Source organism: Melozone crissalis, unplaced genomic scaffold (genome assembly GCF_028551555.1).
Source record: "Melozone crissalis strain CALT ecotype California unplaced genomic scaffold, PUWL_Pcris_2 ptg000006l_1, whole genome shotgun sequence".
Classification (NCBI taxonomy): domain Eukaryota; kingdom Metazoa; phylum Chordata; class Aves; order Passeriformes; family Passerellidae; genus Melozone; species Melozone crissalis.
In genome coordinates this window covers 9,483,928-9,497,180 of record NW_026535784.1, presented here as the reverse complement: position 1 = coordinate 9,497,180, position 13,253 = coordinate 9,483,928, and the positions used below count along the sequence as shown (strand labels likewise).

The 13,253-nt window shown below is 42.3% G+C and overlaps 1 protein-coding gene across 2 annotated transcripts in view; it reads right to left on the bottom strand.

Annotated features, from left to right (window-relative positions):
- The window catches only part of RAB28 (RAB28, member RAS oncogene family), a 62,956-nt gene extending 59,784 nt beyond the window's left edge, over positions 1-3,172 (bottom strand). For both annotated transcript variants that reach the window (XM_054295794.1, XM_054295793.1), the window contains exon 1: positions 2,777-3,172. In XM_054295794.1, coding sequence (XP_054151769.1) covers positions 2,777-2,854 — 78 coding nt within the window. In that variant the 5' untranslated portion in view covers positions 2,855-3,172. The remainder of the gene's footprint in view (positions 1-2,776) is intronic.
- Between the last annotated feature and the right edge of the window lie 10,081 nt (positions 3,173-13,253).

Genomic DNA, 13,253 nt, shown 5'->3' with positions numbered 1-13,253 from the left:
ATAACATCTTTTTCTTTTTTTTTTTTTTGTCAATCCATACTACTAGTAATGTTGGTTTATTTTAATGGAAAATCATTTTGGCCCAGGAAGAGTGGGTTGATTTAAAACCTAGACATGTAAGGCAGCTGTGTATATATATGTCCTTCCTATATTCAAAATCAAAGAGCCAACTGCTATTAATAATTGCTGGATTTTTTCATCCCCCCCATTGCCTCCACTTCTGATTGGTCTTTAGATTGTTTTCCTAGTTTGTCTAGTTCATTAAAATCATCCTCTATTATCTTCTGAGTAACCAGCCTTGCTTCCCTCAATTTTGATTTTCCACAGTTTACCATTACCTTGCATCTCTATTTTACTCTGAGTTTTACACATTCTACTGTCTCACTTCTCTTATGCCTTCTTCCACTTTTACTCTTCTTTACTTGTGTTTGCTCCAGCATTGCTTATTGCTACCCTTAAAAATTTAAGTATCCAGTTATCAATCCAACCACCTCAAAACAAATTAATAGAAGCACATCATGCCTCCCTTGCCTCATGGATAGAGCAATTCCTAGCTAGTGTAAGTACAAACATTACCTTTAGCTTGAACTGACATTGATTTGTTTTTAAGCTGCTACCAATCCCTTCACAGAACTCGAGTCACATTGCTTCTAAGCAATGGGTGAGGAAAACAGCAAGTTTCCACCTGACCCATAACAACAACTTTTTTGTTGTTCTTTTGGAAAAGAGGAGGTAAAAGAAGACAAATGTGAACACCTCACACTAAATACAAGATACAGCATTTCAGATATATCCCATCATTTTCTACACACCTCCTGTCTCATGATCCCAGAGTGACAGGAAGAGAAAAACCAACACCTTGCACAGTAAAAGAGAGGTAAGTATGCATGTGTGTGAAGACCAGCTGTGAACCAGATGTGAGAGCCAGGCAATTTAGAGCTGAAAACACATAGACATACACAGGTTTCAACAAGTAAGCGGAACGAGTAATCAACAAAAGAGAGAAGCCTCAACAATTTAGTCTTCTGAGGTAAAAAATAGTAGTAGGTACATTTTATCCTTCCATTCCATGACCCAATTCCTTCTTTATTTTTACAAGACCCTACAATAAATCTGTGAGTGCTGCCAGCCAGTGGGATGGTGGGAAGGAGCCTCTATTACAGCATCATCTAGGGAGGACGGGAGGAAAAGCAGCCCACCAGAGTACTGCTGCTGCTCGTGCCCAAGAACCTGCCCTGGAAGCATGAGATTCCTGGAGTCAGCAGGAGATGCAGTGAGTGGCAGCTCCTGTGAGAGAGGTATGAACCAACAGGAATATACATTAAAACTCAAGAATGCTTGAAAATCTATGCTTGGCAAGAGGTCTTGCCACAAGCTGCTCAACAGCAGCAGTGAAAGGATTCTTCAGTGTGAATGGGAAACTCCTGGGAAATGCTACTCATGAAGCAGCACTTCAGCTGTCAATGCTGTACATTTATTATGCTCTCATCACACAGCTGGTTGGAATTGCCCATCTACTGACTCACATGAACACAATACCACTTCAGACTGGGTTTAGAATCACTGGAGACAAAAAATGTTTTGTTTCTTTACAGAGCTCTGAGTAAGTAAGTGAGCAAAACCACATGTACTTTCACTTAGAGCTTATTCCTATTAATGCAAGGCACTACACTTAAACCAGCTCTACGAACATTTCCTTTTTTCATATGAACTGTGAAGCATGCAGAATTTCTTCTCCTTCTAGTTTCAAAAGTTAAGGACAGAAGAAAGAGCTGTATACTTCAATCATACATCATAATAAATTTACTATTTTCATGTGTGTCTCACAAAATTATTCAGGCTATATATGCCAATATGCAATGTTCAAGGGAATAGTTAGGATCGGTAACTATTTTAAATGGTCCAAAAGCAGCCTTTCTTTTGCCTTCTTTGGTCTCTCCTTGTCAAAATTTCTCTTTTACAAAGAGAAATTTGTTGGATTATTGTTTGATTGTTTTGATTATTGTTTGATTATTGTTGATAAATAAACGTTTATAAACAGGGTTTCATTATGGTGATTAAGATAGGGAAAAAAACAAAAACAAAAACATAGAAGTTATAAACTAAAATAGACCCAGCAGTGCCTTTTCAAACTCTGAACAGTAACTCCACTAGATGCAAAGTGTTTCATCCAGCTCGGGAGGCTGGCAGCTCTGTATCCGAAAGGAAGGGCGCTGCAGCCCCAGCTAAGCGACCTTCCCTGCTCGTCCCTTTGGAGGGGAGCCACCAACCCCCGTGCCCGATCCGGACCCCAGCCCTGCCCGCCCGGGGCACTGCAGCGGCCGAGAGCGGCTCTGGGCTGCTGCAGCGGCTGCGGCCGAGCAGCTCCTGCCTCCATCGCGCCATGGGCAGCGCAAGGGGACCACGGCAACTCCGTCAGCACAGCACGAACTACGTTACTGACCGCTCCTTTGCTCGCGGCTCAAGAAAATTGGATTAAAGTCGTGTACGTCTTTTAGGTGACGATACCTCCTCGGGTCGGAAGGCCGGCCAGAGGGTTCGGCTGCCGGGCACGGCGCGGACACCGGCGGGAAGAGCCCGCGTCCCCCGTGCCTGGCGGGCCTGGAGCCGAGGGGGAGCAGCCAGCGGGTATCGCGACAGCCGCAGCGCGACCTGGAAGCGCCGCGGGCTGCTCCCTCGTCAGCAGCAGAGCCCGGGCAGCGTGAGGGGGAAGGCGGCGAAGGGGCTCGGGGCACCGCGGCGAGGGAGAGGAGCTGCCGGCGGGGCCGGCACTGACCTTGCCGGTGGTGCCGTCCCCTAGCACCACCAGCTTGAGCTGGCGGTCCGGACTCTCCTCCTCCTCCGAGTCCGACATGATCTCTACGGCCCCGGCGGGAAAGAAGAGGCTGAGAGCAGCCGGGAGGAGCCGGGTGCAGGAGCGAGAACGGGACAGGGAGAAGAGCGAGCGCCGCGCTCACAAAGCCGGCACCAACGGTGGAGCCAGCACCGCCATCTTCCTCCGGCGCGCCCTCCGTCGCTATGGTCCGCGCGGAGCGAAACCAACGACAGCGCCGAGAAAAGGGGGGGAAGCGGTAAATCGAGGGCGGGAGATACAGCAACAAGTCCATCTACTGCTTCGGGACACACCCACTTCTTCCCCCACAGGATCGGGGGATGGTTCAGCCCGGCTGTCGGCCGCTCGCCGCCGTGGCTCGGGCCCCGCAGTGACGCCCTGCGCGGTAACCAAGCAACGGGGGGCGGGGCGGGGGCGGGTCTATGGCCCGGCCGCCCCGCTGAGGGGCGGGGCCGCCCTGTGTGGGGCTGATCGGGCGGGCGGCGGGAGTTTGCTATGGCAATTACATATGGCAACTAAATAAATAGCTATGGCAGCCAAATCATAGTCACTGACTGGTTTGCGTTGGAAGGGACCTTAAAGATCATCTCATTCCAGCACCTTTCTCTAGACTGGGCTGCTCAGAGCCCCGTCCAGCCTAGCCTGGAACACTGCTGGGATGGGGCAACCGCAGCTTCTCTGGGCAACCTGTGCCACGGCCTCACTGCCCCTCACAGCGAAGAATTTCCTCTTAATATCTAATCTAACCCTGCACTCTTTCAGTTTAGAGCCGTCCCCCCTGTTCTATCCCTGCATGCACTTCTATGAAGTCTCACTCTCATATCCCCTTTATGGGGGTACATAAAGGCCTGTGCAGTAAGGTCACTCTGGAGCCTTCTTTTCTGCAGACTGAACAATCCCGATTCTAGAGACTCCACCATTTTCTCACACAGTCTCAGAACTTTTCTATCCATATAAGCAATCAGTAAGAAAACTTGTCAAGGTAGCCCTAGCTGAATTTCAGGCCATTACTTTATTACATATAAAATACATTGTATAGCCAGGGAGAACAGGCTCTAACCTCCTCTTTTGCATCAGCCTTCCCTGAGTTTGAGAACTGCCAGTGTCCCTTCAGCCTGTCATCTTCCCCACAGACTAAACAACTCCTCTTCAGTCAGTCTTTCCCTCGGTTGTCTTTTCTAGACTTCTGATTATTCTTGTTGCTTTCCTTTGGCCCCTCTCCACTTTGTTGCAGTACTGTGCCAAAAACTGGATACAGTACTTCTGTTGAGGCCCTGGGAATACTGAGCAGAGTGGAAGTATTACTTCATGTGTCTTGCATACAAGACTTCTGTTTACATATCCCAGTATGATGTTTGTTTTCTTGACAGTGTGACATTGCTGACTCATATGAGTCCTGATTTACTAAAAGAGCCTCTGGATGCTCTCCTGTTATAGGCATTTCATACATGTTGAAGCTTTATTTCTGTTTGACTGTAGTGCTTTCTGCTTTTCCCCATTGAATTTAATCCTGTTTCAGGCAACTTGCAACATTTGTCTATAAAATTTTATTTATAATGTTATCCCCTAAAATGCATGCCAACCATCCTGACTTGCTTATATCTGGAAGTCTAAGAACCATACTCTATTCAAAAGTCATTAATAATGATATCCAATAGTACCAAATCTCTTCAAGCCTCCATTTGACATATTTTTCCAGTATGAGTGACAACAATTCTTTGGACATTGTTTGTATGACAATTTGAACAGAACCATCTGGAACTCTTTGAGGTATAGATGTATTTTAATGGATTCAATTACAAGCTAAGAATTTTTAGAACAAGTTTGTATAATGTCTGAATAGCAATCATACCTGTTTCAGTCTCTTTCATGTTTTCTTTGTGATATGTATGTCTGAAATTTCCAATATTACAAGTACACTGTTTTACTCAATCCTTAGTTGGATGAAGAAGGTTCTGTATTGATCATGTATTCATGTGTTTGCATAATTGAGGCTAAATGCTTTTCTAATGACATTCTGGGAAAAAAAATTAAAAATAGGGGGGCAGATACACCATAAAGTACATTAGATTCTAATGGAAAACAAGACACACACCTTTGTCACTCCATACTTTGAATCAAATTTAACATGTTCTTCATTATTTTCCACTTCAGATAATCATTTAGCCTAATTGTACTGCAAGTTCTCTTAACTTGGCACTTCAGCAAGATCAGCATCAGGGCTCAGCATTTCTTGGAAGGAAGAGCAATGGGGACAAACGTGGAATTTGCCCTTTATGATTTCTGACATATTGAATAGCTGTACAGTTGGCATTAGACATTTAAAAGCTCCACATCTCACACCAGGGCAGACACATGCTTGATAAACCACTGTTGGTGGAACTGCTCATATTTCTCAAATGCCACCTCAGTCACATTAAGAAAAAAATATGAAATAATAATTTAAAGCTTTCTTGATTTTGAGGGGAAACAGGTTCTATTTAACTCACAAGATGAGAAGCTACATGTGCAAAAGCAGGATGATAAGAGAGCAAGGTGCTCTAGGTGTCCAGACTATGTGTATTTTCATTTGAAATACCACAAAGAAATGTGTGTGTTGTAATAAACATCCCAAAATTTAGTTTACTTCTTCCCTTTCATCTTTGATGTTGTATTCATGGGCTTAAATTTATATTGACCCTGTGTATCTGATCTGTTTAAATAAGCAGTTATATATTAAAACATAATTTTGGAAGTACAATAATACTTGGTATGGATAAACATGCATGCTTGCTACTGGCTACTAAGAAAAATGAATGGAAACTACCTCAGGAGATGGCATAGGAATGCAATTGGGCAACTCAGCTCCCAAAAACCTCCTTGCTTAAGTCTATGAATGACAGGAATGTACTAAAATCACTTTTTACTGTATAAAAGATAAGTGTACAAGAAAAAAGGTGCCTGTTGGAGTTAATGCTTTAACAATAATACTACCAAAGAGTGTTGTTTACCATTATTTAACTTAAGCAGCATAACAGGGCAAACAATCTGACTGGAAATCTTTACACATCTTGCTTGCAATGTTCAGCAAGCTCATTAACAGCATGGTGTGGTCATTTTACAGAGTGGTACAAACTTTTGCTACAATACATCCCCTCTGGGAGGCTTTCAAATTGAACTATTTTTGTCATTGCCATCTTTACTAAATATGCATTTTATAGATGAAAGGAAGCTAGTCTCAAAGTGTTTGATACTTCACAGTTAAAGGAAATATATGAAGTGTGTTGAAAAGCACTGGAATTAACAAACAGATCACTGCAGTGAAAAAAAAATCATTGATGGCAATATAGAAATAATTTGAAACTCTTATGCATATTTAAAACATTAAGAAAAAATCCTTGAGCAGTTACTTTGAATGGAGTTTTCACTGAAAAGAGCCTGGGTCACCAAGTGACGCAGACAATAAATATATATTGTTAAGTAAATATATATTGTTTGACATTTGGTCTGTATTTTGTAACTTTCCATAAGTAGAATCACTGCAACTTCTGAATGAGTTTTTGGGAGACACAGGTAGTAGAGTGTGACAGCACAGGCCAGAGATGTTCAGGAGAGGATACAGGGAGCAGTGGAGGAGTTAGAGCTTATATGTAGGTAGGAAAGGAGGGCTGGATAGGGAAGTCTGTGGGAATTTCTAAGGGGCAGAGAAAAAGAGTGGGAGTTTTTAGTATTCACTCTTCACTGTCCACATTTTTATGTAACATCTTCATCCATCTCAAGAGACAGAGCCAAGTACCCAGCTCACCTCATTTGGGTTTAAAGGAATTTTCCTTCCTGGCCTCTGTGAATTTTTGTGTTGCACTTGTTCCCTTCTTCACATTTTCCCCTACAAACCTGGTTAAATTTTTCAGTGCAAGCCATTGATTTTCATTTCTGCTCATGTTTTGAGCTGGAAGTCAGAAATACTCTCTTTTTTAATCCTGTCATTTTGTTACCGTTTAATTAGAAAACTATTTTTGATAATCAGTTTCTGTTTGAAGAAATAGTACAGTTCCAGTTTTGATTCCTTTGCCTCCTTGCTCTTAAGCTACCCTAACTAAGTAATTGTGGCACACACAGTCCACCATGTTTGCAAATGCAAACTGTACAAATGCAAACTACACCTCTGAATGTGGGAGGGGTTTTTTGAATGTAGTATAAGGTTGTACTCCCTTATGCAAGTATCTACAAAATCACTAAAAATCATTGCCTACATAGGAAATAGATGTATGCTTCTCCCAAGCTCTGAAAAAAGGTGTGAATCAAGCTGAATGAGGTGGAATCTGCACTGAGAGAAAAAGGAATAGCATGTGTGAGAGCCTTCAACCTTTTTGCCATCCTCTTCAAGAATGCAGGGTCATTAGCTACCAAGTCATCTGTGCTGTCCTTACAGCACTTGATGGAAACAACACACTTCTCAGAGTGATTGACATGAACTATGTCCTCTGTTACCAATACAAGACATTCTTTTAATATTTGTTCTGCTTTTTGTGCCCATGCTTACACAACAACACTCTTTTGAGTTTCATTCATATCAGTTTTTGTATTTCAAGTCTCTGTAGCTGGGATCTGCACACACTCTTCTTCTTCAATGTGGACATTGACTTTCCATTTGTTTGAATGAGGAAAGTGTTCTTGAAAAGAAAAGCAAAAGTGGGCATTTAAAAAGAAAATATATTTACTTCCATTATAATGTTGGGTTTGCCACTCATCTCTGGAGCAGAGTAGAGAGCAACTGTTGGTTTTAATTGTACCACAGATCTGCAGATAAAACCCAAATTGTTTCTACATCACCAATACCATCTCTAATGTCTTTACCAGACACTATTTTCTTCTGCACTGCTTGATGACTGTGCCTTGAGTGAAACTCAGTGATTAATGTGCCTGACTAGACAGACAACTGAGTGGAAATGGTAAATAATTACTTGTTTTTGTACACGTAAAAAACAGTTCCTACTCAAGTTGGAAATCCTTGCTTTTGGAAGGGCATTCTTCCATCTTGCTTCCTACTAACCTAAGGTCATGTAAGGAGTGACTGTTTTTAACACTGTTGACTGCAGTGATGTAAAAGTCTCTGGCCCAGACACTGCAGTGAACAAGACTTTCCACTCAGTAATATGGTTAAGCTGAAGGCCACAACTTTTATGAACTACATTGCCTAACAAAACAGAGAAGAACCACTAGGCAGCTGTTCCCCACAAACTGCCCAGTAAAACAGGGTCAGTGAGGTTCACCAAGCACAGGACTGTGGAGGCCAAGCTAAATGTTTAGGAGAAAGCTGACCGCATCCTCCCTCTGGCAATAGTGACCATGGCATGTGGTCCCACTGGAACTATCTCCTCCTGCATTGACTCTGCTGGGGAGGGGAGAGAAATGTCAGCAGTAGCTTTTTAATGTGTGTAAGGCACTACCTTTTTCCCCGTAAAGGGAAATAACTCACTGACACTTAGCTAGTATTTAAGACATGAGCAGTAATTCTAGCCATAGTTAACATGAAAAACCCACATTGGAAACCTGCTCTCCAGTTGTGTGAATGGACAAACAAGTTCTCTTGTCTTCCCACTAGCTGAATTTACTAATAAAGCCACACCACATTTTCAGTGTGGTAAACACTTTTTCTCACTAAACTACACTATGTAACTCAGAGTATAAAGTCCAGCAACAGCGAGGCTAACAACAGTTACAGAAAGAAAATGGGTCAAAAAGACCTACAAAAAGAGAGCTAATTTATAAATTAAGTAATTCTAACTTCTACTGACACAGTCATGCAAATTTGGAATTTCCCACATGAACACAGAGGATCACTGGGAACTCCTGTTTCTTGACCCCAAACCACAATGCTTGTTGCAAAAATGGATAAGGCTGTCTTTCTCACAGTCTTGACCTGTTACCAGTCCAAAAAAAAAGCTTTTTTCTTTTTTCCTTTTCAACACCATGGAAAATCTAGAATTATTTTCTAGCCTGTACTGCAGCTTTAGAAGGACCCACCTGAATCACTGGTGTCCTGTTGTTGAATTCCTGAAGGATACCATCAAGTTCCATCACAAAAGCAGGAAAGCCATGTGCTCTCACCACTCTTCTTGGAAGTTTGTCTAAGGCCTGGTGGTTTCATTCCATGTTATGGGTTTACCCTTGCAGTTCTTTCCCCATCCTGCTGATGGTGGAGTGTGCAAGCAGCTGCATGCGGCTTGGTTGCCAGCTGGGGTAAACCACAACATCCCACCTGACAGAGAAACTTCCCCCCAATCACTTGGTCCCTCTCCCTCAGCAAGAGCAAGGTGAGAATCAGGACAAAAGCAAGAGATGAAGGTTGAGATAATCACAGTTTAATAAGTGAAGCAAAGCCACATACACAAGCAAATTCTTTTTAAAGGAAATGAATTCTCTACTTCCCATGAGCAGGCAGATGTTTAGATGCTTCCTGTAGGGCGGAGCCTCCGCCTGCCTATTTGGGAAGACGAGTACAATAATCTCAAATGTCCACTTTCCTCCCCCTTTTCCCCTGCTTTTTTTACCATGCACAATAATTGCATTTGCTTTTTTCACACAGAAATCACATTTCCATTAGATCTAGTAGCCATCTCATTCTTCTCTTGAACTATTAGCTATTAAATCTCATCTCCTCCTGAATACTCCTGAATATTTAGTTACTAGTTTCCAAGTGTATGACTTTACAGTCTATATGGCTGAATCTTACCCCACATTGAGGGTTTTGGGCCACAGTTATCCAGTTCTCTTGGCCCAGTATCTTGAGCCTCTGCCGTAGCTTCCCAAAATCCTCTTAGCCAGTTAATCAGCCTGATCCTGCTTTTTGTGGGCAGTTCTTTAAGAAATGCATTACACAATGTTGCACCTGAAACTTATTGCTCAGGTGGCCCATCCCCTGCAACCTGATACTTCTTTCAGTAACATCCATCATAATTTTCTCTTTATCTAATTCTCCCATCTTCTCCTTATCTACCAATTTCCATTTTTCTGCCTTAATGTGTAGCTACTCCCACACAGAGAAATGAACTCAAAACTTAAAACACCTTTCTGTTACCCCTGCCTTTTTCCCAGGCTCATCTTCACTCCCTGATTCTCCAGCTCCTCCCCCTGAGGGGTGCCGGAAGATAAGGAAGGCAGAATGTGGTCAGTTCATCACACATAGTCTTTCCCTTTCCTTCCTCTGCAGGGGAGGATCCTCACACTCTTTCCCTGCTTCACCAAGGGTTACCCAAGGGTCACAGCCTCCTTCAGAGATCTGTGTGTTCCAGCATGGGGTCTTTTAGGGGCTGGTGGTGGATCTCTGCTCCACCAAGGAGTTCAACAGAACACCTGCCTCTCCAAGGTCTGCACTACAGGCTACAGAGGGATAAATCTCTGCGCCTGTGCCTGAAGCATCTCCTTCACCTCCTTCTCCACTGACCTTGGTGTCTGCACGTTTGTTCTTCTCACATATTCTCACTTCTCCCTTCAGATGCACTTGTGCAGATGTTTCCCCCTCTCCTTAACTCCTAGAGGCACTGCCACTGTTGTTGTTGGCATGACCTTGGCTGGTGGCAGGTCCAGCTTGGAACCAGCTGGTATTGGCTCATGTTGGACATGATGGAAGCTTCTGGCAGCTTCTCACAGGACCCACCCCCACCCCCGCTACCAAAACCTGGACACGCAAACCCAATACATTATCATGTCTAAATTGCACATGTCTAAAAATCTTTCAGCAAATCAACTGTCTCATTAATATGACATGTGAAGTAAACCTGTGTTGCAATGTATCCTATTTTTCACTTGCCTACAGGTCCTTATTAACATTCTTTTTCACTCTGAACTATATGTCAAAAGAAATCCCTTGGAAATACATCAATTAAGGCTTTTATATAATCTATCAGTCTGTGAAGACTATGTGAACGATTCAGAAGACAAACTCAATTTTCTGAATAAATTATTAATTGCAAATGATATTTAATATCATTTGGCATAAATATGATAGTGGATATATCCCCTGAAGCACTTTTATGATCAGCTTTCACAGCAATAATTATTCACTATTGATATTCATCCAAGGAACTGCACATACATGAGTTGAATGAATCTTGACATTGGAAACCCTCTGCAATCCCCTTTCTGCCAAGTCTAGACAACCTAGCCTCAAAGGTGAGAAAAGAGCTCCAGGTTTCCTACTTTGACCTTTCCAAATATACATTTATCTCCAACATTAAACTGCAGATGTCATAGTCATGACAGTGCAGCTCTGTGTTCACTGCAGCACATGCCAGCCATGCTTTTAGAGTGCTTACAGCTAGTTAGTTCCCCAGACTCCTAGACTTTATTATACTGATTGCTGTAGAGCCTCTGCTCCTCTGCTCCTTCACTATGCAACCTCATCTATAACACCTGGCAGCTGGAAGGTACTGATGATCCAGTACAGTTGTCTGTCATTTTGTGTAAAATCGTCTCATTGTTCTTTATTGTCCCCCATGACTGTGGAAACTTTTTTTTCTTTTTCCCTAGATTGCAATTTGCAGTTTTTAGGGAACAAATATGATCTGTTGGCTATATCTGTGTACATCACCTAGTGAACTGAGATCCTCATGTCTGACTACAGATTTTAGCTGCTGTGAATATTCAAGGGATGCAGTTAGGTGTATAGCTCAGTCTGGAGTTATTGGATGCGCACTTTCCTGTGAAACTTTCATGGGAGAGGTAAGTTTGCACTGACTACAGACACCCAAGACTGATTTTCTTGAGTAAACAACGATTTCAGCCCAAAATTAATTTGAAATATCCATGGAGTGTCATTTAGTATCCTCCAACTCAGCTATGTCCTGTTGTAATAATCTATATAAGGTACAGTACTCTGGAGGATGAGCATTTCCTCCACAGACCTACCAGGCAGCCATCAGCTGTGCCATCTCTTTGCCACGTCCGCAAATGAAGGCAAAGCACTAACAAACCCAGTGAGCTTTGCCAGAAAATGGTCGCCATCTGAATAGCTTAATGCAATATCTTAATCAGCTTTGAAATATATTCTGTGCCCAATAGGTGTGTGTGTCACTACCCACCGTGACAGAGGGCTCTGACTGTGTTCAGGAGCCAGCAGCTGCAGCAGTTCAGGATGTCACATCCACAATTTCTCCATGGTTTGCTACCACCACTGCAGCAATGAATGTGCACCCACACCTCACCCACACCACAGCCTCACCTGAGCTCATCTTCATCCGTGACCTAAGCCATGACATGAGCAATCAGGCTGGGCACAAGTCCCTCCAGCTGCTGCAGCTTCTGTGAGCTGTGACATCCAGCAAACTGGAGAGCTGACATCCTGTCTGGAAGTTGGTCTGTCCTAGCTCTAATAAACACACTTTCTCAGACATTATTTATATCATTTAGCATGGCAAAGTTCACAGGTCAATGTCAATGTGTCTCAGCTGGAATGACAAAGAACTAATATTTCTGAGTTTTTCCATTCGTCTTTCTTATTGCACACGACAAACTAAAATCAGAACTATCCCCCAGTTTTCCATAAGGGACTAGGACCAGCAGAATTACGTCTCTTGGATAACTGGTTTTCAAACCCCTACTTTGTATCAATTTTCTTCTGATGTGGTATCAAAAGTTGTGACTCACTCAAAGTGTTTTTCCTCAACGCTAGCTTATATGCTTCCAAACTAATTTCTTCCCAGGAAATTCTACATCTTGAGGGCAATTTTATTACTGCTGCCAAAACTGTAGGTGTTTCTGATGGAGATGAAGTGCTTTATGGCATGATTATCTCAGATCTAAGTCAAGCCAAACCATAGAGGTGCATTAGCAATGTGGTAAATATAGAAAATACTAAGGAAGAGAGAGTTAAGAGAAGCATCCCAGCAAAAGCTGGAAGAAAACTGTGACAGAATTTGCATATCTAGTACTCTACTCAAGCAGACCAAGAAGAAATGGTGCAATTAAGGTTTTGAGAACATGCAATTATTACTAATTAAAATTAGGTATTATTTTCTATTTCCTGAGAATTCCACCACCTACGCTTTTTGCATCTTATAATGCATCAGTTGTTTTCATCTTACTTTACTTTGGTAAAATTCTCACCAGTTAATAACACACTCAAATTCATATTCAATTTGACAATATATTAAATTAATTGAGAGCTTACTCAGCTTATTGCATAGATTTAACAGAATATTATAAAAATATCTAGGCCACTATGAGAATTGAGATTCTGATTTAAAATGAGATGTGGTGTGTCTTTAATCCTTCTCATCATTTGACACAATTTAAAATGCTTGGAGTGATTTTCAATTCTTACTTGTAAGTAGAATGCCTGTTTTTTAAAGGAAATATGATATTTGAGTTGCTAGTGTTCCTTTTAAATGGACAAATGTACACCCACAGACACAGACACAGACAGTATGTATGTGTGACT